The 23,969-nt window shown below is 37.9% G+C and overlaps 2 protein-coding genes across 11 annotated transcripts in view; both read left to right on the top strand.

Annotated features, from left to right (window-relative positions):
• Positions 1 to 12,570, top strand: part of LOC117410799 (protein FAM135A-like) — a 70,046-nt gene extending 57,476 nt beyond the window's left edge. For all 10 annotated transcript variants that reach the window (XM_034017626.3, XM_034017628.3, XM_034017630.3 and 7 more), the window contains 8 exons: positions 1,718 to 4,028; positions 4,510 to 4,670; positions 5,984 to 6,075; positions 8,382 to 8,479; positions 9,028 to 9,179; positions 9,429 to 9,539; positions 10,263 to 10,376; positions 11,191 to 12,570. In XM_034017626.3, coding sequence (XP_033873517.1) covers positions 1,718 to 4,028; positions 4,510 to 4,670; positions 5,984 to 6,075; positions 8,382 to 8,479; positions 9,028 to 9,179; positions 9,429 to 9,539; positions 10,263 to 10,376; positions 11,191 to 11,396 — 3,245 coding nt within the window. In that variant the 3' untranslated portion in view covers positions 11,397 to 12,570. The remainder of the gene's footprint in view (positions 1 to 1,717; positions 4,029 to 4,509; positions 4,671 to 5,983; positions 6,076 to 8,381; positions 8,480 to 9,027; positions 9,180 to 9,428; positions 9,540 to 10,262; positions 10,377 to 11,190) is intronic.
• Positions 12,571 to 15,436: 2,866 nt separating this feature from the next.
• On the top strand, positions 15,437 to 20,048 carry LOC117410440 (centromere protein K-like). Its single transcript, XM_034016986.2, has 11 exons — positions 15,437 to 15,594; positions 15,836 to 15,859; positions 16,158 to 16,295; positions 16,924 to 16,974; positions 17,643 to 17,715; positions 17,851 to 17,897; positions 18,204 to 18,286; positions 18,936 to 19,034; positions 19,340 to 19,475; positions 19,570 to 19,623; positions 19,815 to 20,048. The coding sequence occupies exons 1-11, from the start codon at positions 15,571 to 15,573 to the stop codon at positions 19,971 to 19,973; spliced, it is 888 nt and encodes a 295-aa protein (XP_033872877.1). The 5' UTR covers positions 15,437 to 15,570; the 3' UTR covers positions 19,974 to 20,048.
• Positions 20,049 to 23,969: the final 3,921 nt, after the last annotated feature.

The following is a 23,969-nucleotide window of genomic DNA, read 5'->3' as shown; positions in this document are numbered from 1 at the left end:
CAAAGACAGATCTCATTCCATCCTAGGTATCAACCCTCTGTCCCCTGTGGTTCTCCATAATAGGAGGGAATAGCCTTGGCACATCACTGGCCAAGGCATCTGTTATACGCCTTTATACCGCTCGCCCTGCTCCCGCTGTGTCGGGAGAAAATCAGACAGCACTGGGCCAAGGTGCTCCTAGTAGCCCCATTTTGGCCCAGGAAACTGGATTTCAACCCCGATGTAGCTCCTGAGCAGCCAGCCATGGAGACTGCCAACTCGCCGCAACCTGCTCAGTCAGGCACGGGGGACCTTAAGGCATTCTGACCCATCGAGCCTGCAGCTCTAGCTCTGGCCCCTGCGCGGCTGCATTTGACCCATCTGGGTCTGTCCAACAGGGTTATTGACACCCTGCAAAATGCCAGGGCAGCGTCCACGCGTTCCCAGTATGAGTACAAGTGGAGCGTCTTTCAGACGTGGTGTCTGCCTCGTGGGTTCGGCCCCATGACTTGTCCCATGGCAGTAATACTGCAATTTTTCAGGACCTATTTGACGAGCGGAAATCCCCCTCCACATTTAAAGGTCTATCTGGCAGCTATTTCAGCTTGCCATGTTAAGATTGACTCGGTCCCCAGGAGTTTTGCTTTTTTATAATTTTAAAGCGACTTTCTTGCTTACTATCACCTCTGCAAAGTGGATGAGTGAGATACAAGTCTGCTTCATTTTTACAGAGGCCAGGACAAAGGTACCAATCCTATGTACCAATCCTGCCTTTTTTCCGAAGACCAACTCAGCGTTCCGTTCCGTGTCAACCAGTCTGTGGAATTGGAGGCTTTTCATCCACCTCCTTTCCAGTCTGAGCTCCATACGCTGTGCCCAGTTCGGGCCCTTGCGAACTGTGTTGACAGGATGAAAAGTTGGAGGCATTCCGAACAATTTTTTGTCTAAGCAGCAGTTGTCCAAGTGGATAGCAGACACGGTCAGGACTGCCCATGAGCTGGCCAACTTGCCCCCTCCAGAAAAGCTCACAGCCCATTCCACCGGAGGCATGACAACTTCGTGGGCTTTATTCCAGGGTGCATCTGTCAAAGGTATTTGCAATGCAGCAGTGTGGGCTACTCCCCATACCTTCACTAGGTTCTACAGACTGAATGTTGTGGATCATCAAAACCCTGGTTTTGGAACTAGTGTTAATGATGGATTCTCGGGCATAGAGGTGAAAGTTTCCCTCAGTTTGTTCACCCTAGCTACTTGTTACTGGGGTTCTGAATTGTAATGCATATGGCAGCCTTTGGCATAGCCTTGGTATACTCCCCTATTCGGTAATGGTTACATTTCAAACTTGAAAGTGAACGTTAGGTTATTATCATAACCCTTGTTCCCTAAAATAGAAACCATTAACCTTCAAGGTCACTTTGTCCATGTTTACGGCAGGCTTGAAGGAAAAATTAGGTTGAGATCAGTAAGCGCAGTACTTTTGTGCCCTCAGGGGAAGGGCCATGACTGCGTCACAGGCTCAAAGAGCATTGGTATACAGTTTTCACGATTCGGGTCTTTAGGTAAATACCCATCCGGTAATGGAGCAATGGTAAGCAAGTGTTGGTCATAATGTAAAATTTAATACCAGTTTTGGTTTAGTATATTTTTCCCCTTAAATAAATATTAAGAAATGTGTAAATGCATAGTGCTATGTTAAAGTAATTAACTAATGTCTCTTTTTGTTTGTTTTCAATTCAAGACCTTGATGGACCTTGGCTTGGTGCTCAGAGTGCCAAAAGTTCTGTCTCCAACAAACTTGAGAGGTCAGAGTCAAGAGAATCAAGCGCCACTGGATTCCCCAGTCCAGACATGAAAATAAGGCCATCAGTGGTCTCTGGAATGTGGCCCAATGAAAATGACAAGCAACAAAAACCTAAAAAATGCAAAAACGAGGAGCCCATCAAATCAAAAATAAAAGTAACAAAACTAAAGAAAACAATGAAAACAGACAACACTAAAAAATTAGTCAAACAGAGTTCTAAGGACTCTGTGATTTTGGTAGGTTACAAGTGTTTGAAAGGCTCAAATAAAGAAGACATATCTAAGGTTAAAGAAGGCAAGTCTTTGGTTAATCAAGAAGAGGAGCCTGATGCTTTGAACACGGAATTCACTAATGCCATAAGAACATACACTAAACAGTCAAGTCAAAGTAGCGAACACCAATTTCTTCCTTCACACACAGGACAAACTGTTGTAGACTCCAGAACAAGTGGTAATGTTGACAGCACTTGCAGCGCAAAAGGAGAATCTAATCTTTCAGATTTGGTTACACACACTAAACCCCAGGCCAGTGCTGGAGATTTAGTGGTGGAATGCATATCACAGCACATAAATGCAAAATCTGAACTTTGCAGTCAGCAGACAAGTCGTGTATCAGGAGTCAGGCAAATTGAAGTTAAACCAAGTAGTAGAAATCCTTATCAGGGAGAGAAAGTTACAGTTATCCTTCCGTGTCGGACTGATGATAAACGACAAAGCACAATCCCAGAAATTATACAAAATGAACCTTTTGATATGGAGTTTAAAATGCTTCCTTTAACTTCTGAAAATTATTCACTATTTCAAAAATGCACTTTACCTAGCAGTACAAATGCCAAACCTTTGGAAAATGCATCAGTGTACAAACAATCTCTTCTGTCTAATTCTTCTGCTAAAGAGTTCCACATAGTTGTTGGTGGAGTTTCCATTAAGTTGCCAGATGTCAGCACCACCCATGCATCATCTCGACTTTCAGATTCAGGAATTGAGAGTGAGCCCAGTTCTTTTGCAACGCAACCATGTATCGACATATCGTCGGAGCCTGTTTTGGAACGATGTTCTCAAGAAAATAAAAAACCTCAGCCACCACATCTGCTAAAACCAGAATCAAATGTAAAGAACTTGACAGATGGTCTGTGCACAGAGAGCACTAGTGCTTTAAGTGAAATACAGTCATCTCTGACATCCATCAACTCGCTGCCTTCGGACGATGAGGGTGATGAAAGTTCAAAGATCTCTGTCATTCCTGAGTGTCTTCTGAGTGATAGTCAGACCCTGCAGGACATGACTAAAGCTGATGGTCCAATGTGTGATGTTAATAGGAAATCCAGCATTGTGATCCAGGAGCAAAGCGTCATATTTTCAGGATGCACAGTAACTGCTGCAACTTCCATAGCTACTTCACACACATGCTCTGGAGACAAAAAAGCTGTTGATGATCAGGAGGATCCATCACAAGCACACACAACCACCTGTTCCGAACCTCCGGAAGTTGTGACTGACACAATAATTCAGGATCCCCAAAAGGTAGTTGATTTAGACAGACTTACCAAAGAGCATTTTATTAAGCTAAAATCAGAAATTGTACATATTGGTGAACCCAATGCTGCTGAAGGCTCAGACTGTCCTGTAGATGGTGTACAGGGCAGTCAACAGACAGAAGCAAGTAAGAACACAGAGGAGACACCAGATAGCCCACAAGCAGCCTGTCAGACAAGTGTGAGTACAAGTAACATTTCTACTGCGAGTAGCACAGACATAGTGAAGCAAGGGTTGGTGGAAAATTATTTTGGATCCCGGAGCAGCACCGACATCTCGGATATAAGTCCAGTGGAGAGCACCAGCACCCTGATCAGCCCTCTTAACAACCAAGAGGGTGGCGAGGACCATCAAGAGGAAGACGAAGATCATGAGATGATTGAGAATGGGTATTACGAGGAAGGAGAGGGTGACAACTTTTTAAATGGAGCAACTGGCACAGAATATTCCGAATGTGATGGTGTTGAGGAGGATGATAAAGCTCTCAGGTCGGAGCAGCTCAGTACGGAGTGCTACAGAGATGTCGCCAGCCTGCCAGGGGTCTGCACCCCTCATTGCTTATCCTTCACATCAGGCATCAGAGACTCCCCGTGCAGCGCTGGTTGCTCAAGGAGTAAGCTGGACACTATTACAAAGCAGCCTAGCAATGCTACAGCTTGCTCTACGACTTCTATGTGTTGGTATGAAAGTGCCACCAAATCGCAAATGATGGCGTAAGTAACGTTTTTCTTAATTTTTTGGTGGGAATTGTATTGGGTCATACTGCAGATTCCCATTCGGGTTGGGAAGTAGCTCAAGCTTTGTTGAATACCTCTGTAAGTGGTTTCTTTTAGCTGCACTACAGTATATCATGTTTTTGCTGTTTAAATAATAAAGACGACTGAACATTCTAACAGCACTTTACACACAACTCCTAATGAGAAAGTGTTTCAACATTGTGCTATTTTCTTAGCACCCACCAACAAAAACAAATAAAGCTGGCAGAATTTTCCTGTGAAACTCGCTAGAAACAAAGGGAATACATGCACAGGGGTGTCTTTTCTCAATTGTATTATCAACCTAATGAAACAGAAACTGCATAAGTCAAGCCCATGTAAGTAATACTGCAAGACATGTAAACTGTATGCTGGTAACTTGATGAAATAAGAATTACACAATGAAACTACTAATTTGTAACCCTTTTTCTTGCTGTAGTTTTGTCCAGGCTAAAGAAGATCTAAAGCTGCTGAAACTGCCAGGCTTTGTGTATAGTGATGTTCCTGATCTGGCATCAAACATCCCTTATTTTAGTATGGAAGAAGATGAAAGTTCAGAAGAGGGCATTCATCTGATCGTCTGTGTGCATGGTCTTGATGGTGAGTGGGTGTAACTACTGTATCTTCAGTAGATATATATGGATGTGTTTTCTGCCCATTATATGCCCTTTGCCAATCTAGTAAACTCCTCTCAGCCAACACTAGCTAATAGCAGCTATTGAGTTGTCTTCTGTGCTTTACCCACTTACTGTATGTGCTGGCTTAACAATTGCAAGATACTTAAATTCCTTTACCAATTGAAAACATTTACTTTCGGTTGGAAAGGAAATAATGTGTATGTGTTTCTTTATTTTATTTTTGTGATACCCATATGGTTTTAGCCGCCATGTATTTAGCTCACACATAAAAAAAGTATACATTGATTGTATTAAACTGCCGTACAAGTACAGCACCACAGATGTCATGAAAGTAAATGTTTCTGTATGCTTGTTAAATCAGTGCGGGGGAAAAAAGATTTGTCAGGTAGACCATTAATGAATGGGATTGTATTTAATCTTAATATTAAACTCAGAACAAAGGAATTGCACAAATACTCTCTGGTTCTACTGTCGTGTGAATGGTTTGGAAGATAAAGTTACTAACGTTTTCATGAAACATAAAAAACAGGAATTCATCGACAGTTTTCTCCCTCAGTTCTAATGAATGATTACAAAAAATAAAAATAAAATTAGCAATGAGAATATCCCTCAAACCTCAGCTGGGACAGTGTAGCGTCATGACCCAGGCTGGTTAATGGCAGGAAGAGACCCAGAGACAGAAAGCTGTAGTTTCAGTGCATATGCGTGAGGGCCAAAATATAAGGTTCAAACAAAAGACCAAACAGTTGTATGCTGGGCATCAGCTTTCACTAGAAAGTTACAAAATAATACCTACAAAAACTCACAATGTAAACACTCACCAAACAAACAAAGGATTTCTGATTCCTTTTATACATGTGGCCTGTTATACATACATGTAGATTTAACCCTATCCCTGCCAACCTTACATTCCCACACGCACACTAAATACATTAAGAGCTTTCGCCCTGCCATAGTGTCATCTGAATAATAAACACAGGGTAATTCTTTTTGACCTGCGTGATTGTGTCAAAGAAAACACAGCCTTTAGCAGCATGACGCTTGACTATTTTGTTTATTTCCCTGTAAACATATTATTTGGAGCTGATACAAGTCTATTGTTCTGGTTATTTTACCCCCTGCCTGTATCAGAATGGTTGTATTAAATATACAGAAACATTCTTTGCAGAAACAACATCGGTCAGTTTGAATTAGGGAACAATGAACATGGCTTATCCGCTGTCCACATAACCTTTCTGTATTATCTAAATAATAGTTCTTGTTTGTTTCTCCTAGGTAACAGCGCTGATCTTCGGCTCGTGAAAACTTACCTTGAGTTGGGACTGCCAGGAGCCCGTATTGATTTCCTCATGTCTGAGAGAAACCAGGTAAAATTAAGTCATGGATTTCATTTTCAAAGATTGCGGACCTCAAACTGTTTCGGTGGCATGTTGTCCATATCAGTGATACAGATCTTTTTCACGTATCCATTTTACTTTTATGTTTGCAAACTATTCCATCAGAGAAATGCACTTTAATTAAATTAAATATAACACATTGCTTAAGAAAATAGACACAGCATCTAACTTATTTCTGCTGGGATTATACCATTTAAAATGTCTCTGGAAATACAGCTTTGTAGTTCCAGGGTTAAATTCTTCTGACCGGGATCTTGGACAATATGTCAATGACATGCATCCCTTGGCCTCCATATATCCCCAGGTTATCAATAACTTGTAGTAAGAATGTTTGTTTGATGTTTTGTCACAATTTCATATGTGGTTCTTTAAATGTGTATAAAAATGTAAGTGTAAGGTGGAGTTGGGAGTCTGAAAACTTCAGGTTGTGTAGAACGCATTTACTTGGTTTAAGATACAGTACCATTTGAATCCTGAAGGTTTAAAATCCAAACACAGACCTGGATTAGGGGCTAATGTATCTGCTTGTAATCTGTAATCAGATACATCACTTTTTACCATATAACTACATTAAATATAATTAATCAATCCTACAGTACTGTATTTATTAACCATATTAGTTAGCCTCAATAAGAATATATGTCTGTGTAGTAGGAGCACTGTTTTATGTCTGGTGTTTATAAGCAACTACGTTCCCTCTGAAACTTTAATTTTGTTAGCACTGTGGCTAAAGTAACAACATTTTTTAGCCACACTGGAAAAACTTCAGCCACACCAAAGAATATTAAAGAACTGTAAAACTGTTTTATTGTACACAATACAGTAAACATATTGACTATAACTGTGTCTAACAACCCTCTCCCTAAACACCACACTCACCACAGGTTTCCCTAAACACAAATAATATAGGTGAGTGTTAGTCAAAGTAGAGTCAGATCATGTTCTTGATCGGATTAATTGATGGAATATCTTCTATTTCTGTTAAAGACTTGTTTTTGACAGTGTTCAAAAAACCACATCTGTTTTATTCGGTAGTCCAGTGTTGAAAAGCAGTCTCAAAATCGAACTGTCTAAGATCAGGTGGAGCTTCGACTAATATTGTCATGAGGCTGTTTACGTTTCCAATTTTTAGATGCTCTGCAGATTTGATGTTAAAAGCACTGAATCCCTGCTCACACTCTGCATTTCAAGGCAAATTACATAGAGAGTATTTGTTAGGCCATGAATCCTTCTGCGGTAGATCCTCTGGATTTACTACAGGATTTCTTTGAACATTTGTTTATACAAAATGTTTATATTTAACAATAATATAAACAGGTTATATATACTGTTTCAGCAAGACAAAAGTAAGTGTATTTTATTTGAAAATACAGAGCTATTTAAATGCCAAACCTTTACTTACACATAAACAGTATATTTAAAGTGCACTATAACTCCGATTCCCGCTTAATCAATGCCAGACTTAGTCCCCCGTGACAAAACGTGATTGCAGATTTCAGATTTCCTTAATTCTGAATAGGTTTGCAGAGATATTCATGTGCTGCATAATCCTTTCCATTATTTTGACAGTGTCCTGGTTTTCTTTCCACTGCAGAATGGTAAAGTGAAATTGTGCCAGTAGACAGTGCTATTAGTGTATGTTAATATAAATGCCTCCCTGAACAACCGCAGTTTTAGCTACACAAGCTTGTACTAATTGGATTAATAGTATTGGTAGGATTGTTTTTTTCACCTGGGACTACTGACAGTAATACTGCACCAATTCCGACATTAAAACTCAGTAAATCATAGTGACAAGAATCCTACATCTTTCGGAACATGATTCTGACAGTGTGTCTGTACAATTTGTTGTAAAAAAAAAAAAAGTCCTCTATTTGGATGCCATGTTTTTTAAAATATATATATTTTTTACAAGCAGCACTGTCCGCTGACTGTGTATTAATTAGAACCATTTTCCTCCCGCCAAACACAACATTGGTGGGCATTTTGAGACCCCTAGTGGTGATTTTGTCATATTAATACTTTTAACTAGTTTATTATACCAGTGTCAATACACGAGTTGAAATAAATATGTTTTATTTAATTTGCCTATTTAAAATCTTAAGATCCTCCTTGGTCAAACAAAGTAAACTGGCATTCTTTTTGTACATTGACTACAGTCTATAAAGAAATATGCTGAGAACACCAGTTCTGTTTCACTTGTGGTCAAAGCATTCATCATTTAAATGCACATCTCTTTCAGAACTCTAAAAATGAAAATACGTTTGTTTCTATAGAATGACACCTTCTCTGATTTTGACTCCATGACTGATCGTCTCTTGGATGAAATAATCCTGTATATTCAAATATACAGTCTAACTATTTCTAAAATAAGGTAAGTTTTAGTTTGAAGTTAAACTCAAAGCCATATAAATGCCATACAATTGGATTAAACCTTTTAAAAATAATAACTCGGTAGAAATAAGATATCAGAGTTGGATTTCGGTGCTTATACAGTGGGTGGATACCTACGCTTTTGGGACGTGTCATAATTATTTGTTTGCTCAAAATCAAAGCATCTAATTGTATATCTATATGACACAATAAATATTGTTAAGGTGTTTTTTTTTTTTTTTCTTCAAAAACAGTATAATTTGTTTGTAGTAAACTGTATGAGGAATTCATCCTGTTTGAGTTGCAGTTTGACTGCATGCAGAAATGCTAGTTCTCTAGCAGGCTGTCTGACAAATGTTCTCATTTAGCTCTCATTGCAAAGAGATTTATAGATTATTTTGGCCTAGCAGTCAGTATTAAAATTAACAAAATTCATCTTCTTTATCTAGATTGTCCCTATCGACCTATCTTTCCAAGCTTTTACGAAACTAACACAGTAAAAACCGAGGGCTAATCTTTACAACTAATAATGCATTGTCTCTCCAACAGCTTTATAGGACACTCTTTGGGAACTTTAATAATCCGCTCAGTCCTTGCGAGACCCAGGTTTAAATATTACCTAAACAAGCTGCACACGTTCCTCTCTTTATCTGGGCCACATCTGGGGACTCTCTATAACAGCAGTGCTCTAGTTAACACAGGTAAGCAATACATTACACAATCTTGCAATTATTTATAATTATTGGCAATTATGCTGTTAGCACACGGTTGTATCTCATAAGTTTGATCTATAGTAAAGGCTTATTTACTTACAGAAACTTTAAAAAAAATGCTGAAACTGAGTAAACATAAATATTATAATCTAGATATTATTGTTTGCTTCTTAGTAGAAAAAAAATGGGGGCTTTATGAGACTGTTGTCTGTTTCTTAATTGTGTTGTTGTTTTCAGGGTTGTGGTTTATGCAGAAGTGGAAGAAGTCTGGTTCTTTGTTGCAGCTGACATGTCGAGATCACTCTGACCCTCGCCAAACATTTCTTTACAAGCTGAGTAAAAAAGCAGGCAAGTGTTAACTCCTATGCTGTAATAAAATAATACCTTCTATCCGGCAATGGAATGGGGAAAAAAAAAAACCACCAAGATGAAACAGAAGAAAAAACATATATTTTCAGACCAGTATTTATTTTAAAATAATTTTTCTACTTTACTGCCCTTCCTCTGACATATTTTGTTGTTTCATCCTCCACAAATCTCATACAGCGCCTACTGCTCTCTGTACTCCTAACTCACTTCACCTCTAGGCTGTAAGTGTGGACGTTAAATAGCCCGATGCACAGGCGGCGCTCATTGTGACCCTCATTATCATGATTGCAGCTCATTATTTGTGCGTGTTGAGTAATTTGCATTTCTCTTAAGCTTGCATAGGCCGCTATGCAAAATAATAGCCTGGCTGCTAGGCAATTTGTATTTTTTGCAGTTGCAATTGTTTGCACTGCACCTATCTTTACATTGACCCCTATATGTTTAATAAAGATCTAGTCCAAATTCCAGCTGTGTAAAAACATGTTCAGACCAGTGATGCCATCACGACCATGTAAAATTAAAGAAAAAATTATAATGATGTGCAAAACTAGAAATTACTATAATGAACGGATTCATGGGCATTTGATGTTCTAAGTTCCGCATGCTGGGAATTTACAGTAGTTCATGGCACTGCAATCTACACCTTGTAAGTGTATTGTTTATATACTTATGTCACTTCTGTACCTTTCTCTTTTTTATCAGGGCTTCAGTTCTTTAAGAATGTGGTCCTTGTGGGTTCACTGCAGGACCGCTACGTTCCCTATCATTCTGCTCGGATTGAGATGTGTAAAACAGCCTTAAAAGATAAGCAGTCAGGTGAGAAATATAACTTTCCATTATAGGATATATAATTAAATATACATAATTAAAAGTTTTTAAAAGAAAAACTTGCTTTTAACAAATATGTTAAATATTGTGTCCATTAAAACCAGTAACCATCTAGTAGAGAAAGAAAATACAAATTATTAAAAAAAAAAACAAATCTAAAATTGGATTACAGCCGAGTCTGCGCAGCCCAAATAGATAAAAGTACAACAAGGGGAAATAAAAAGTAAAAAAAACACCCAGAAACAGCTCATTGCTGTATAATGTATTTGCAGTGAGTGAGTATGCTCTTTAAGTAATACAAGCTCCAGCTTACTACTTCTGGCACACTGAATTCTAAAGACAATACTACTTATTCATGCTGTCGCTACTAATGTAAAGCATCTGTGTTCCCCATAAAATGAATAGAGGGTCAATGAATAAGAGTAGCATAAGGTATCAAAAGATGTGTACAGTACCTATAACTTAATACACTAATCCATTTTAACAATATTGAATGTAGTAAAATCATAATTAAATCCATAGCTTGGAGAAATTAAAAATGATTGTATCTTGTGTGTTCTCGCAGTTAAACTGATTTATATATTGCTGTACTGTAAGTAATCTGTTTCAATTAAATCATTTTAAAGGGTGTATTACTAATGACCAAGAAAACCATAGCATAGTCAAGGCTCATTTTCCACCATAAAACTAAAGTTACTAGTAGTACTTTAAAAATAAATAAATACATAAATAAATAAATAAATAAAAAATCATTCAGGCGTGTGTTTTAAATGTGTGATTTATTTTTATTTTTTATTTTTAGGACCAGTGTATGCTGAGATGACGGAGAACTTGCTTTTGCCAGTTCTGCAGAACAAGGAATGTAATCTGGTGCGCTATGATGTGATCCATGCCTTGCCCAACACAGCCAACTCACTCATTGGAAGAGCCGCACATATTGCTGTTCTGGATTCGGAAATATTTCTAGAAAAATTCTTCCTGGTCGCAGGCCTCAAATACTTTCAGTAGGTGGACATTTTGTAGGAAGATAAAATAATAATAATTACCTCATGGAGAAGAAATGCAAAATGGATGATATTACTGTATTTGATTCATTTGGAGTTTTAATAGATATTTATACTTTTTATAATGGAGGATAAATAGATCAGTATTTCTATATTCTCATCAAGTTTTTAGTTTATTTGTGGCTGTGCACATTTATTTTTGGTCTTTTTTTTATTTACTTTTTCTATTGTTTTTTTTTATTTTGTAGCAACCATTGTATTATATACATTATGGTGAAATTTTGTTAAAGTACATTTCAGTTGTTAATGTTACTGTATGTCAACGGAAATATATGTTTAAGACAAACCAGCTATATGTTACTGGTTTCTTTTTTTTTTTCTTTAACATGAAGCAGTCAAATTGTTTAACTGGAAAATGTAGCTGCTGAGGGAAACATTTATTTTATGAGCTGACCAAGTCCTTATTCGTGTGTCTTTATCATCACTGCTTCATTAGACTAAAAGGAATTCATTTTATACTCCGTGTGTGCATTGAATTCTATCATACCTGTGGGAAAAGATTTTTCCACTGGAAAGAATGGGCAGTCATTCTGGTTTGTAAACTTATTACTGCATTAATAGTTTTCAGAGAATTTCAGTATGTTATCATAGAAGAAGAGATTTTGAATGTAGCTCAAAACATAAAGTTGCCTTGATGATAAATTTTAGTTTTCTATAGTTCTCACTTCCATTGCAGTTTAATATTTACCCAACCTTGACACGGATGAAAAGCACAGAGCAGAAAACTGAACAGTAGAATGTGTATAATGTAAAAAAATGTACAATGTTTTTTTTTGTGTGTGTTTTATTGACTGAATATGGGCAGTGGGATCAAACTTTTGTTGAAAACATGCTTTTCATAATTGGTGGGGAATGCCATTTTTGTCAGACTAATCATATTCAAGTCCCAGTGTGTGGAATGTAAGTTTAATGCTTTTTAACACATTTTATTTCCCATTTCTTATTTATTTTGAATGTTACAACATTTAATGAAAAAGGCAGTGTATAGTGTGGTTTTAAAATTGGAATATTTTTGTTCTTATAGGATATTGATGCATGTTCTCATTTCTTTGTCAAAAAAGTGGTTTGGAACATCTGTTGCACATGTGCCCATAAAATGTACCATAAACAAATACAAAGGTCTACTGTTTTTTTTTTTTTTTTCTTTTCTTTTCTTAAATACACACCTGAAACAATTCCTATACAGCACCGGAGATTATTCAAAAATGCCTACATTAACTTGTTTAGTTCATTAATATAAGAGACACATGCTCATAGTTAATATTGCAAGCAGATTCTAGGAAGTGTGTTGATAAACTAGCTAGTAGAAAATATTCACAAATATGTGTTAACATGGGGAAATATAGAGTACCCCAGTCTATGGTAATGTTATATGAACCTGTTTATACCCATCAAACCAGTTCTGTAGAAGTTGGTTGAGGATTAGATCCTGGTAATAGTGGTGAGGTTGTCTGTGCCTCTCTGTAATCACTAGCTGTGAGATTTTTATTGTATCCAAGGTCTCAGGCTAGCAGTTTGAACACAAATCCACAGTTGCTCTAAGACAGAGCAGAGGCGATGAAACTCAAAAAAGCAGAGAAAGTTTTGTCGGTTCCAGTCAGGTCCACTGAAACCTCATACAGCACCTTTGTAGATCAAGCATCTTCTCCTGAACTTATCCTCTCTTGGGTTAATTATTCCAATTAACTCTTTAGACATAGCGGCTCCAGTTTTCAACACCACCTCACATGTAACTATAAAATGTATCATGAACAAATAAATACCTGACCTTATATTTAGATTTGTTTGCAAAACATGATACAATGTACCAAAAACGTTCTCAAGCTCAGCATGTTTTTTAAGACACAGAGCAGGGGTGCCAAACTCAGTTCCTGGGCTTCTGTACGGTTCGGTACGTTTGGTGTGAAATGTGAACAACAATGTCCACTTGGGAAACTAACCGTACCGAGTCCATCTAAAGAGGTGGTCTCGGTCCGTTGACAAACGCACTGAGTCTGCTTCACTTGCTAATCTTCAACAGCAGCTTGACTCAGTCCTTTTGCACACAGGAAACGGAAGGTAACCTGACAGGAGGAAGTAAACATTTCGCAGTTTAGTTCATATTCTGAGGAAATAAGTAGAGCAAAAAAATTAAAATGCCTCGTGGAACTGCATTAGGGTTACCAGATATTCTGGGAAAATTTAGATTGTCACAGTTTTCAGCCTTAATTTTTTTGTCCCGGTCAGAAACAGTTAAATTTGTTGAATCGTTCTGGTTTTGCTATTGTATTTATTTATTTTTTTAAGTACAAAACTGTGTTAGCGTGCTCAGCAAGTTAATAGCAGAGTAATGTATTGGGTTGTGTGTTAGTGCGATTCAAAAATAAAAGAAACAATTTTAGGATTATTTGTTTAATCATTCTGATTATGTCCATCCATCCATTATCATTAACCGCTTACTCCTTTACAGGGTTGTGGTGAGCTGGAGCCTAACCCAGCATACACAGGGTGCAAGGCAAGACTACACCCTGGACGGGATGCCAGTATATTGCAGGGCACCACAGAGAGCAATTTATAGTGACTAATCAACCTGGACAGCATGTCTTTGGACTGTGAGAGTAAACCCACGCGAACACGGGGAGAACATGCAAACTCCACACAGACAGTACCCTAGGCCGGATTCAAACCCACGACCCTGGCGCTGTGAGGCAGCAGCGCTAACCACTACTCCACCATGCCGCCCCATTCTGATTATGTGTACCATATATTTAAATGATAATAGCTGATCTATTTTTTAAATTGGCTGTACATTTAATTGACAATACAATGAAAATAATGAGTTGTTATGATCTGCAATACATTCACCCAATGTTAGTTTTTTTATTAAACTATTATTGTGTTATTTTATATACTGTTATTTTTGTTAACGGCTTCGAGTTGCTACGGTGTCAGGGAATTGAAGAAAAAAAAAAAACGTCAAAACTACATGGACAGTGCGAGAAACTGAAGTTTTGGTAGAAAATTTGGTCAAAATCCAAGCCGAAAATCCAAAACTCACAAAAATAGTAAAATATGTAATTTTCTCAAATTACTTTGTTTAATGTTGGTATTTGGAGAACCGTGCAGAATTGCGCAAACTGCATTCTCAAACTGTAAATTCAATAAATATATTCATTCAATAAATATATTCATTAAATCAGCGAAGTGCTCCCCCAGTGTTCTTCCACAGCAATATGTAAGCATGTAAAAAATGCTATTTAAAAACCGGAGCAATACATCAATAGCTGCCATCTTTCAATATGTCTTGCAGTATATTGTAAACATCCGGTTCACACACCATATAAACGAGGGCACTTGCAAACTGCATTGTGAACACAAACAAACTTGGTCCTGATAAAAATGGAAAAGGAACACAGTGACTTACAATTATATCACATTACTTTTCACAAACAATTACCCATTTATACAGTTGGATTTTTACTGGAGCAATCTAGGTAAAGTGCCTTGCTCAAGGGTATAGCAGTAGTGACCCCCACCTGGGATTGAACCCATGACCCGCCACTCTGGAGTCCAAAACCCTAACCACTACTCCACACTGCTCCAACTTTGTTTCATCCGAAATGAACCAGACCGAGTCCATTTGTAACGGACCCAGTGTGAATGCAGCGTAAAAAAACTTTATTTAAACTTTAAAAAATATTAAACATGTCAGATTGAACAAATAATTGATCAATTAGGTCAATTGAGAGCTTAATTTGGAATGAAAACCAGAAGACCCTGCGGCCATGAGGACTGGAGTTTGACAACATACTTTTTAACCCTAATTAATTTTTTTAAGGAACAGGCAAAATCCTGATTTTTGGGAACCAATAAACATTGCATTAATCACAAGAATGGCTGATTATGAGCCTTGTGCTCTTACAAGAAACCAGAAGAGGGCACTAATGTGTTAGGAAATTTGCAGTCAACTAAATAAAATCACACATTTAAGCGCGCCTTAATATATGCGCTTTAATTCGCAATAGTACGGTAGCGTCACGCAACATAACTTCCTGTGTGGCGTCACCGATTTCTACACCGCGGTTTTTTTGTAATGGGAGCGAAAAAGAAAAAAGAAAGACGTTAGGACTTCCAGTTTAATGATATCGTACACAAACAAAATGGTAAGTTTCAAGCGTATGTTTTGGGTATTTTTAAAACTACTAGTTCTAGTTTTCTTGTATTAATTTTAACTTTGACGAGAACACTTGTCAGGTATGCAAAACTAAATGCCAGTCCAATTAAATACGATTACAGGCATTGTTTCTGTAATATGTTTTTATTTGGCCATTCTGTCTTAAAATATCTCTCTTTCAATACATATAGTTTAAGGATTTCATATTATTATTTTTTTTTTATTTTTAGGATGCAGATGAACTTCTACAACAGGTTAGTAAAAAATGGTGATCTAGCTTCCTGTTTATACCTCTGTCTCTCGAACTGCCAACCTACCAATATACACACCACTGTCTGTTGCTCAAATCGTCCTGATTATATTATCGGTTTTGCAGAACGTTATATTTATTTTAAACATGCAAAACTAAATATGGTACCCAGAAATATGTACTATGCTATTGTTACTGCATATTGTATTAAATCCAAATATCTGAAGCATGTAAGATATAGAAGACGTGTATTGAATTAAATGTATTTATTTTTTCATTTATACTGTCATGACTTATTTTAGACAAAGGCACTGGCAAAGCACATGTCAGTGTACCAACCCAGTCTTGCTCCTGATATTACAAGTAATGCTGTGGTGTCTGAGAGCGCTATAGAGGAACTGTTAAGTGAGTGTGAAGAAAAATGGAAAGAACTCGAAGAGGTATGTTTTATTTCTGTTTGCCTTTAAACTCTATCACTGCAAAACATTTTAGGACTGAAGTTTGTGGCTCCAGTGGTTAAAGAAAAGGGCTTGATACCAGGAGGTCCCTGGTTCAAATCCCCGCTCAGCCACTGCCTCTCTGTGTGTGACCCTGAGCAAGCCACTTAACCTCCTTGTGCTCCGTCCTAGGATGAGATTTAACACAGAAGTCCTATTGTAAGTGACTCTGCAGCAGTTCATCCTCTAGTCTCTGAAAGCTGTTTTGGATAAAAGTGTCTTTTTTTATTTTTTTTATTTAGCAGACACCTTTATCTAAGGCGACTTACAGAGACTAGGGTGTGTGAACTATGCATCAGCTGCAGAGTCACTTAGTTACATCTCACCCGAAAGACGGAGCATAAGGAGGTTAAGTGACTTGCTCAGGGTCACACAATGAGTCAGTGGCTGAGGTGGGATTTAAACCGAGGACCTTCTGGTTACAAGCCCTTTTCTTTAACCACTGGACCACACAGCCTCCACTTTATCTCTGTCTACTAAATGACTAATTGATGATAATCTATTGGACCTAGTCTGTGATACATTCTCAGTATTTATTTGCATATTATAAATTGATTCTTTATTCTTCCAGTTGCAGAATAAGTTAACGCTGATAGAAACTTTAGAAGACACAGGCTCTGAGGTAATGTTTTAATTAATTTTAAACAATACACTGTAAATAACATGCAGGTTGATAGCTATGGTGGAGCACAGTTCAGATTCTTGAAACTGAGATCTGCTTGTACAGATGCATGTAGTGAATCTCCTAAGAAAGGACAAAACATTGGAAGTGATCTTTGCAGCAGTTAAAGTAACCCATGTGCTTCCCATGGTATGGAAAAGCTTTTTGACACTGATAGTTGCTGTTTAATTGATTGTGCTATTTTTTTCTTGCATAATGTTTTTTTTTTAACTGTTTGTTTACCTTAATGATTCTCTATTCATTACAAGATTAGAGATTCTGTTTACTTGCTTGTTTCAGATTAGAAATGAGATTTTTGTTATTGTTTTCACCCTCTCTGTAGACAGTTTGGATTATGTCCCAGCATGTTGCACCAGTTGAAACCACAGCAGTTTAATTAAGCTTGCCTCAAACAGCCGTGTGTTTGTGTTTGGATAGATAGATAGATAGAGGTATTGTAATTTATTTTTATTGTATTGTTCAATAAACTTCTCAACCTACCTTGGTGCATCTTGAGCATAGCAGTGAGCTAACATCTACATGTTAAAGGTAAAATGAGTAAGGCAGTCAGAAAAAAAGGAATTTGCTTGACCCAAATGTTTTACATCAAAATATTTGCTTCTCTGCAGTTTTCTCAACTTATGACGCGTGTAAAGGCTTTAACGTCTGAATTAAACCAGTGGCAGAAAAGAGAACCTGAATGTAAGTGTTTTGGGAAATTGTATTTATTTAATTATTTTTATTTATTTATTTATTTATTTATTTATTTATTTATTTTCACCAACATGAAGTGTTTATCAATGTCTTAAATCCTTTTTAAATGTCTTATTTTCTCAGTGCTGTCTAAGAACCATGATGTTCTGGTTGCTGTTGGAAAGGAAGAGGTAGGTTTACCACCTGGGGGGAGGGATTTAATATGAACAGGTAGCCAGGGGAATTTAATGTGAACACTATAATTTAGGTCTACACTGGGTGCTTGCGTTCACACGTGAGGAGGTAGGCGGGGGGGGGGGGGGGTAATATGAACAGAGCTGGGGGAGATGTAATATGAACATTAATGTAAGTCTACTGTTTACTGTAAATAGAAGATACATAATTATTCGTCTCTCTCTTAAGCAACGTGCAGTATAGAAGTGATCTCACCTAAAGTATTGCTAGTGTATCTATTAATAAAACCATTGTTTTGTTAGTTGCAGAGAGTAAACAAAGAGCTTGAAATGGTGCTGTCCTGTTGTCAAGCAAAGAATGATAAATTAAACCAAGATTTGAAAAGGTTGGTTACATTGTGCTTTTATTGTCCTTTCGACTTGAATTCCATTCAAGTTAAAACCAGAGCATTGCTCATCTTTTATTCTATAGGTTTCTTGTAACATCTGCACATAGAAGGAAGTGCTTTTAATTTCACCCAGCCTGAACAATGTGCTTTTTACTGTTTATGTATTTGCTAGTTAGTCCCTGATGTTCTACTATTAAACACACCTTCTCAATATCGAATCACAATATACTACAGTTCAAACATCTCTACACAACTGTCATAGTTTATGTTTTCAGTCACTGAGTGGTTCTTAGTTTGATTTTAAAATACTGTGGGTTTTTTTTTTTTTTTTTTTTTTTTTAAGGTGCGTTGTCTTGTTCAGAAGATGTTATTTAGTTCTAGTTACCAGCTGTAGACGCATCTTGCATCTGCCAGAGAGTGTTTTATGTTGGTGATCTCCAGCACCATCTAGTCAACACCACCTGATTTGCCTTTTGTAGTGCTGGTAATACAGAGTAGGCGTTAACTAGATGACATGTCGCTTGCTAACTTTGGCTGATCCAGCCAGTGTTACAAATGTCTATGGCTGGCAACTAGAACTGAAGAGCCACTTCTGGCTTGCCACCATTAACCTAGTGTTGTGCACATTTTTACCTTTTATTCACAGTGAACAGAAGTGGTTAGAAGAACAAGAAGAGCTGTTAAAAGCTGTTACTGACAAGGCAGCTGAACTGCAAAATGAAGTGATGGAATTCTCTGAATCGAGGTGTGCCAAATTGGGTGGTGTCTTCTTTTTTTTTTTTATATATATGTGTGCCGATACCTTCCAGAGATGCCCAAATTAGTTGAACCTCTGACCTCATTTAAACCCAGGCCTCCAAAGCTGAAATGCTTATGAACTACAGTAGTGCCACTTGTGTTATGTAGCGATCTAAAATAGTTTAGTTACCACTGTACATCATCCTTTCTTTAACCCATATGCTGTAAAGTGGATTATTATACAGATACCTGGTGTAGTTATACACCTGATGTAGAAAGTTTGTGTGCTTAAACATTGAATATGTATTTTAGAGCAATGCGGGAGCTCAAGGTGAAAATCAATCAAGTTAAAACCTATCAGGAAAAACTGCTGGAAGATCTGGGGGAGTTTATTGAAGAACACTTTCCTCTTCCACAGCAACAAGGAAATGCTAGCAAAAAGAAAAAAGTAGGTGTTTCTGGGCAGAGAAACTTTTGAGTTGAATGTAAATGTAATACCTGTAAAAATGGAAAGAACATTTACAATTTTTATTTTCATTTAGAATGTTCCTCAGGAACCCACTGCAGACCTTATTTCATTGCAGGAAATACTGGAGGTAAGGGAATTTACAATACATAATGTTTTGTGTGGGTTATACACAACTGTGCCCCCAAGATGATCAATTTCACTAGAAAGCAATTAAAAAGAGAGTTGGTTTTTCTGGGAGAAAACTATAAATATTCCTGCCAATCTGAGCAGAACACCTGCTACTGTATTTATTCTTTTGTGTTTTCTTTCCAAATACAGCTTCTTATGAATAAGATCTTACAAACTCCTCATGAACCATATGCAACAATTGATAACACCTTTTGGCCACCTTATGTTGAGATGTTGCTTCGATACGGAGTTGTATTAAGACACCCTGAAGATCCAAACAGAATTCGGATGGAAGCTTTTCATCAGTGAAGACATGATTCACAATGTTCTTTTTTTATTTTGCCTTGTGGGTAAATGATGCCTGTATTAAAGCAATCAAACAAGTGTCTTCATTTGTAGTGTTATGCTTTCTGCTGTTAAAATAAATATGAAGTGTAATATTTTTTTTTTTTAAAAAGCACACGGTTGTTTGACTGGAATCACTCGTGTCAAATCCTGCATTCTTATTGTCTAATTTTGACACCTTGTACTGTATGTAGTGGTCCAGATAAGCTGCGTACCTGCTGTTTTTACTCATTAAAAAATCTAAAATAAACACTATAAATTTAAACTCAATGCATACAGATACGCCTAGGAATTTTGCTGCACAGCTTGTCTATCCCTTCCTACCTCCCCTCAAACATCCACTAACAACTACATCTCCCAGACTACACTGCCTTCAGTTACTATAATATATTTTTTATATAGTGTCTTTCTTAGTGGACCACCCTCACAAGCACTTTACAGAGGTAGGCTGTGAACTGTGCATTATATGCAAAGTCACTTACAATAGGTCAGTGATTTAACATCTCATCCGCAGGATGGAGCAGAAGGAGGTTAAGTGACTTGCTCAGGGTCACAGAGCGAGTTAGTCAGTGGTAGAGGTGGGATTTGAACCGGAGACCTGGTTACAAGTCCTGGACTTTATCCACTGCACCACACTGCCTCCTATAGGAAACTACACAAGGAAAAACCAACCCAAGAAACACCCAATCTCTGTTGTCTTTGCAGCCAATCACAGTAAGAATAAGAAAAGTTTGAAGGTACACAAGTTGAAGCATAAACACCCAGTCCAGCTACATTGTCAGAGGCAACCATTAAAAAAAGTTGCCCATATTAAACAGTTTTGTAATGCATTTCCTTATCTTATTTATATGTATGGCTTTTTTTGAGGTTTTGACATGTTCACTGAGTTTAAGAATTTAATGTTAAAATATAAGTAACATAATTAATTAGCAGTAAGCCGATTAGCACTGAGCCGATTTTTAAAATAAAAACTTGTAGAAGTGTGGTTGTACAGTAGTTCAAGTAGCAATACATTTTGTACAGCATGTCACACATACAACTGCCACAGTCAGACCATTTAAATATCATTATACATAATAATACAAAAGCAGCAATTTTAAAGTTACATTAAGATTTCCATTACACGAGAGTAGATGTTAAAACTTCATGCTGATTTGAACTCGGCTCTCGCCAAGATAAGCACCAACTAAGACGTAGCTTTACAGTAAACTAATGTGATCCATATGTGTCTCCATCCATTTACGTTTCCTTCCATATGATGATGTAGATATCCTTCTGTCTGGTGTTAATGGCTGAAGTGTAATGCTGGCTCCAGGGATCAGCTTATTTTGCCTCCCTGGCGCATAAGCACACACAACGGCTGCGATGCTGGCTCCGGGGATCAACCAAAGTGCGGCCTCCCCAGCGCATCAGCATGACAACCGTCTGGATTGAGCTAAGTAGGGTACATCTCTGGGGTTTTCAAGTGGGCACCTTCCATCCTCAGTGTTTCGTCGACTAGCCCACGACACCTCAAGAGGGCTCGACGGTGATTCTGGCATCCCAGCATCACCCCCCTCAGTCCCCCACTCAACTCAGCCCAGCTTACTTACCTGTACATCAGCGTTTCTTTCTTTCTATTGTGCTTGAGATCCCCAGCCAGAATCTTTCCGTCTCAACCACAGCCAGTTGCTGCTCCTTTCTGCTGCTTCAGATAAGTTCTTCACTGTGCGACGCAACTCTCTTGGCCACTGAATCCGACGTCTCTGAGAAACCGGGTTGTAGAGTGTGCCACAAATCCTCGACAACCCACTTCCACTGGGTAAACCCGGACTCTCCATCCTCGCTGTTCCGCTTCAGTGGCTAGTTTAGCATACCGCAGTTTCTTCCTCTCATACGCCTCATCTACAGCATCCTCCCATGGCACTGTTAACTCTGCCAGGTGAACAAGGCGTGCTGATCCAGACCACAAGACAATATCTGGTCAAAGGTTAGTGGTGGCAATCTCAGGTGGAAAAATAAGCCGTTGACCAACATCTGCCAGCATTTTCCAGTCTCTAGCAGCTTCCAGTTGTCCTGGGCGAGGATTGGTTTTAACACCTTTTCTTGGTGGTTGCTCTCCTGGGCGGAGGAATATTGTCTTTTGTGTGTAATGTTTTGATGGAACAGGTGACAACTTATTGGTCATGTTACGCTTGTCTTCCAATGCTAAGGCCAAACATTAAAAGCCACTAAGATAAAAAAAAAAGCCATTTTATAAAAGTGCGTTTTTAGTCTTGACTTGAACTGTAATGGTTCCAGCTTCCCTGACAAACGAAGGCAGAGCATTCCATAATTTAGGAGCTCTAAGAAAAAGCGGCCGCACTTGCAGAGTTAGCAGTAGTCGCAGTATGATATTTGTGGAGCGCTAAAATACAAAGCAAAAAAAAAAAAAAAAAAATTATAGAGAGCGAGAGAGAGAGGCTTCAGTGAGTTAGAGGAAAATAATTTCTTCCAGGGTTTCTCTGACGTCATAAATTACGAGACCGAAGTTCGATTAATTTATAAACTGTCACAGAAAACCGAGATGGAATTGTTTTCCTGTAACTCACTGAAGAGGCCCATCTATTATTATTATATATATATTTTTATTATATAATACAGTTACAGTGTACAGTTCGGTGGGGTTTTTTTTTTACAAAGTTTAACGTATTCCCATTTTGTTGATCATTAATGAACATTTATGTACTGTAGATGTTGTCGAGTGATTGAAAACGAACGAGACATTTTGTGTTTGAATTGAAAGTGACGGTCTCGAGGAGTCAAATGGGTCAAAGTTCAAGTATATTTTCCTCTAGAGGAATTATCACTTTTTGACGTCACTACTGTGGTATTATCACTTTTTTTCGAATTGCTCAGGATGCAAATATAGCCTTCATCCATGTATTATATATATATATATATATATATATATATATATATATATATATGTTTGTGTGTGTGTGTGTGTGTGTGTGTGTGTGTGTGTGTGTGTGTGTGTGTGTGTGTGTGTGTGTGTCAGACGAAGGGCAGCAAAGTCCTCTTGGCGCACTGAAAAAAACAAAAGAAGTGTGTTCTGAGAAGGAACTGAGAGTCCTTACGTCAGCAGTTGTTTGGAAAAGCCTCAGCCAATATCAGTTATACAAGTGTCCTTAGCAAATGATATTGGCCTGGCCTTTTCACCTCTGGAAAAGGTGGATTGCACGGAACCAGAGGCTAAGTAGTGCAGAGAACACAACACTTTCACATATGCAGGGATAGCGGTCCCTAGATTGACGCGGGGGTCTAGCTTATCCCTCAATTCAGCTTTTAGGTCTAGGATGACCTGCGGAGTGAGACTATAACACTTTAGCACTGCATCCTCCAGCATCCCAGACAAAGTGACCCTGGGATTGAATATGCAGGGTCTTCTTTGTCTTGCCCTTCTCCTCCGAACGTGTTCCTGCCTCTCCTCAAGAAGACTAGAGCCAAGTGTCGCTGCATCAGGATTTGTACCACAACAACCATCCTGAAGCCAATGACAGGTCTCTGCAGATGTGTGCTTTTATACAGCTCTTAGTTACTCGCTTCTACAATGGTTTGCCCCTTGTAAGAAGAGGTGTAAAGTTTTTGGAGGGTCAACAATTGCCTAAGTGCAAGGCAAAATCCTTACATCACATTATAATGTTTGTGCCCGCATAGTATCCAGTTGTATATTATACTGTGTTTTTTAGTATCATGAATGCATTGCCTCAAAGCTTTTATGTAAATATTATTTTTTATTATTATTGCAGCTTATGACCCATTTCTTTCTTGCAATACACACTAACAGCAGCATAGTCTTCTTGAGTTTTTTTTTTTTTGGAGCATAATAACATTTGTATTCTCTGTTACAAATTATCTGCTGTTACAATAGTTTCAACTTTAAAATACACTAATTGCTCATCATGTCACAGAGTACTGATTGTATGCATGTAATTAATG

Source organism: Acipenser ruthenus, chromosome 6, assembly GCF_902713425.1.
Source record: "Acipenser ruthenus chromosome 6, fAciRut3.2 maternal haplotype, whole genome shotgun sequence".
NCBI lineage: Eukaryota > Metazoa > Chordata > Actinopteri > Acipenseriformes > Acipenseridae > Acipenser > Acipenser ruthenus.
Note: the sequence above shows the minus strand (reverse complement) of the source record. Positions and strands in the feature narration are given on the sequence as shown.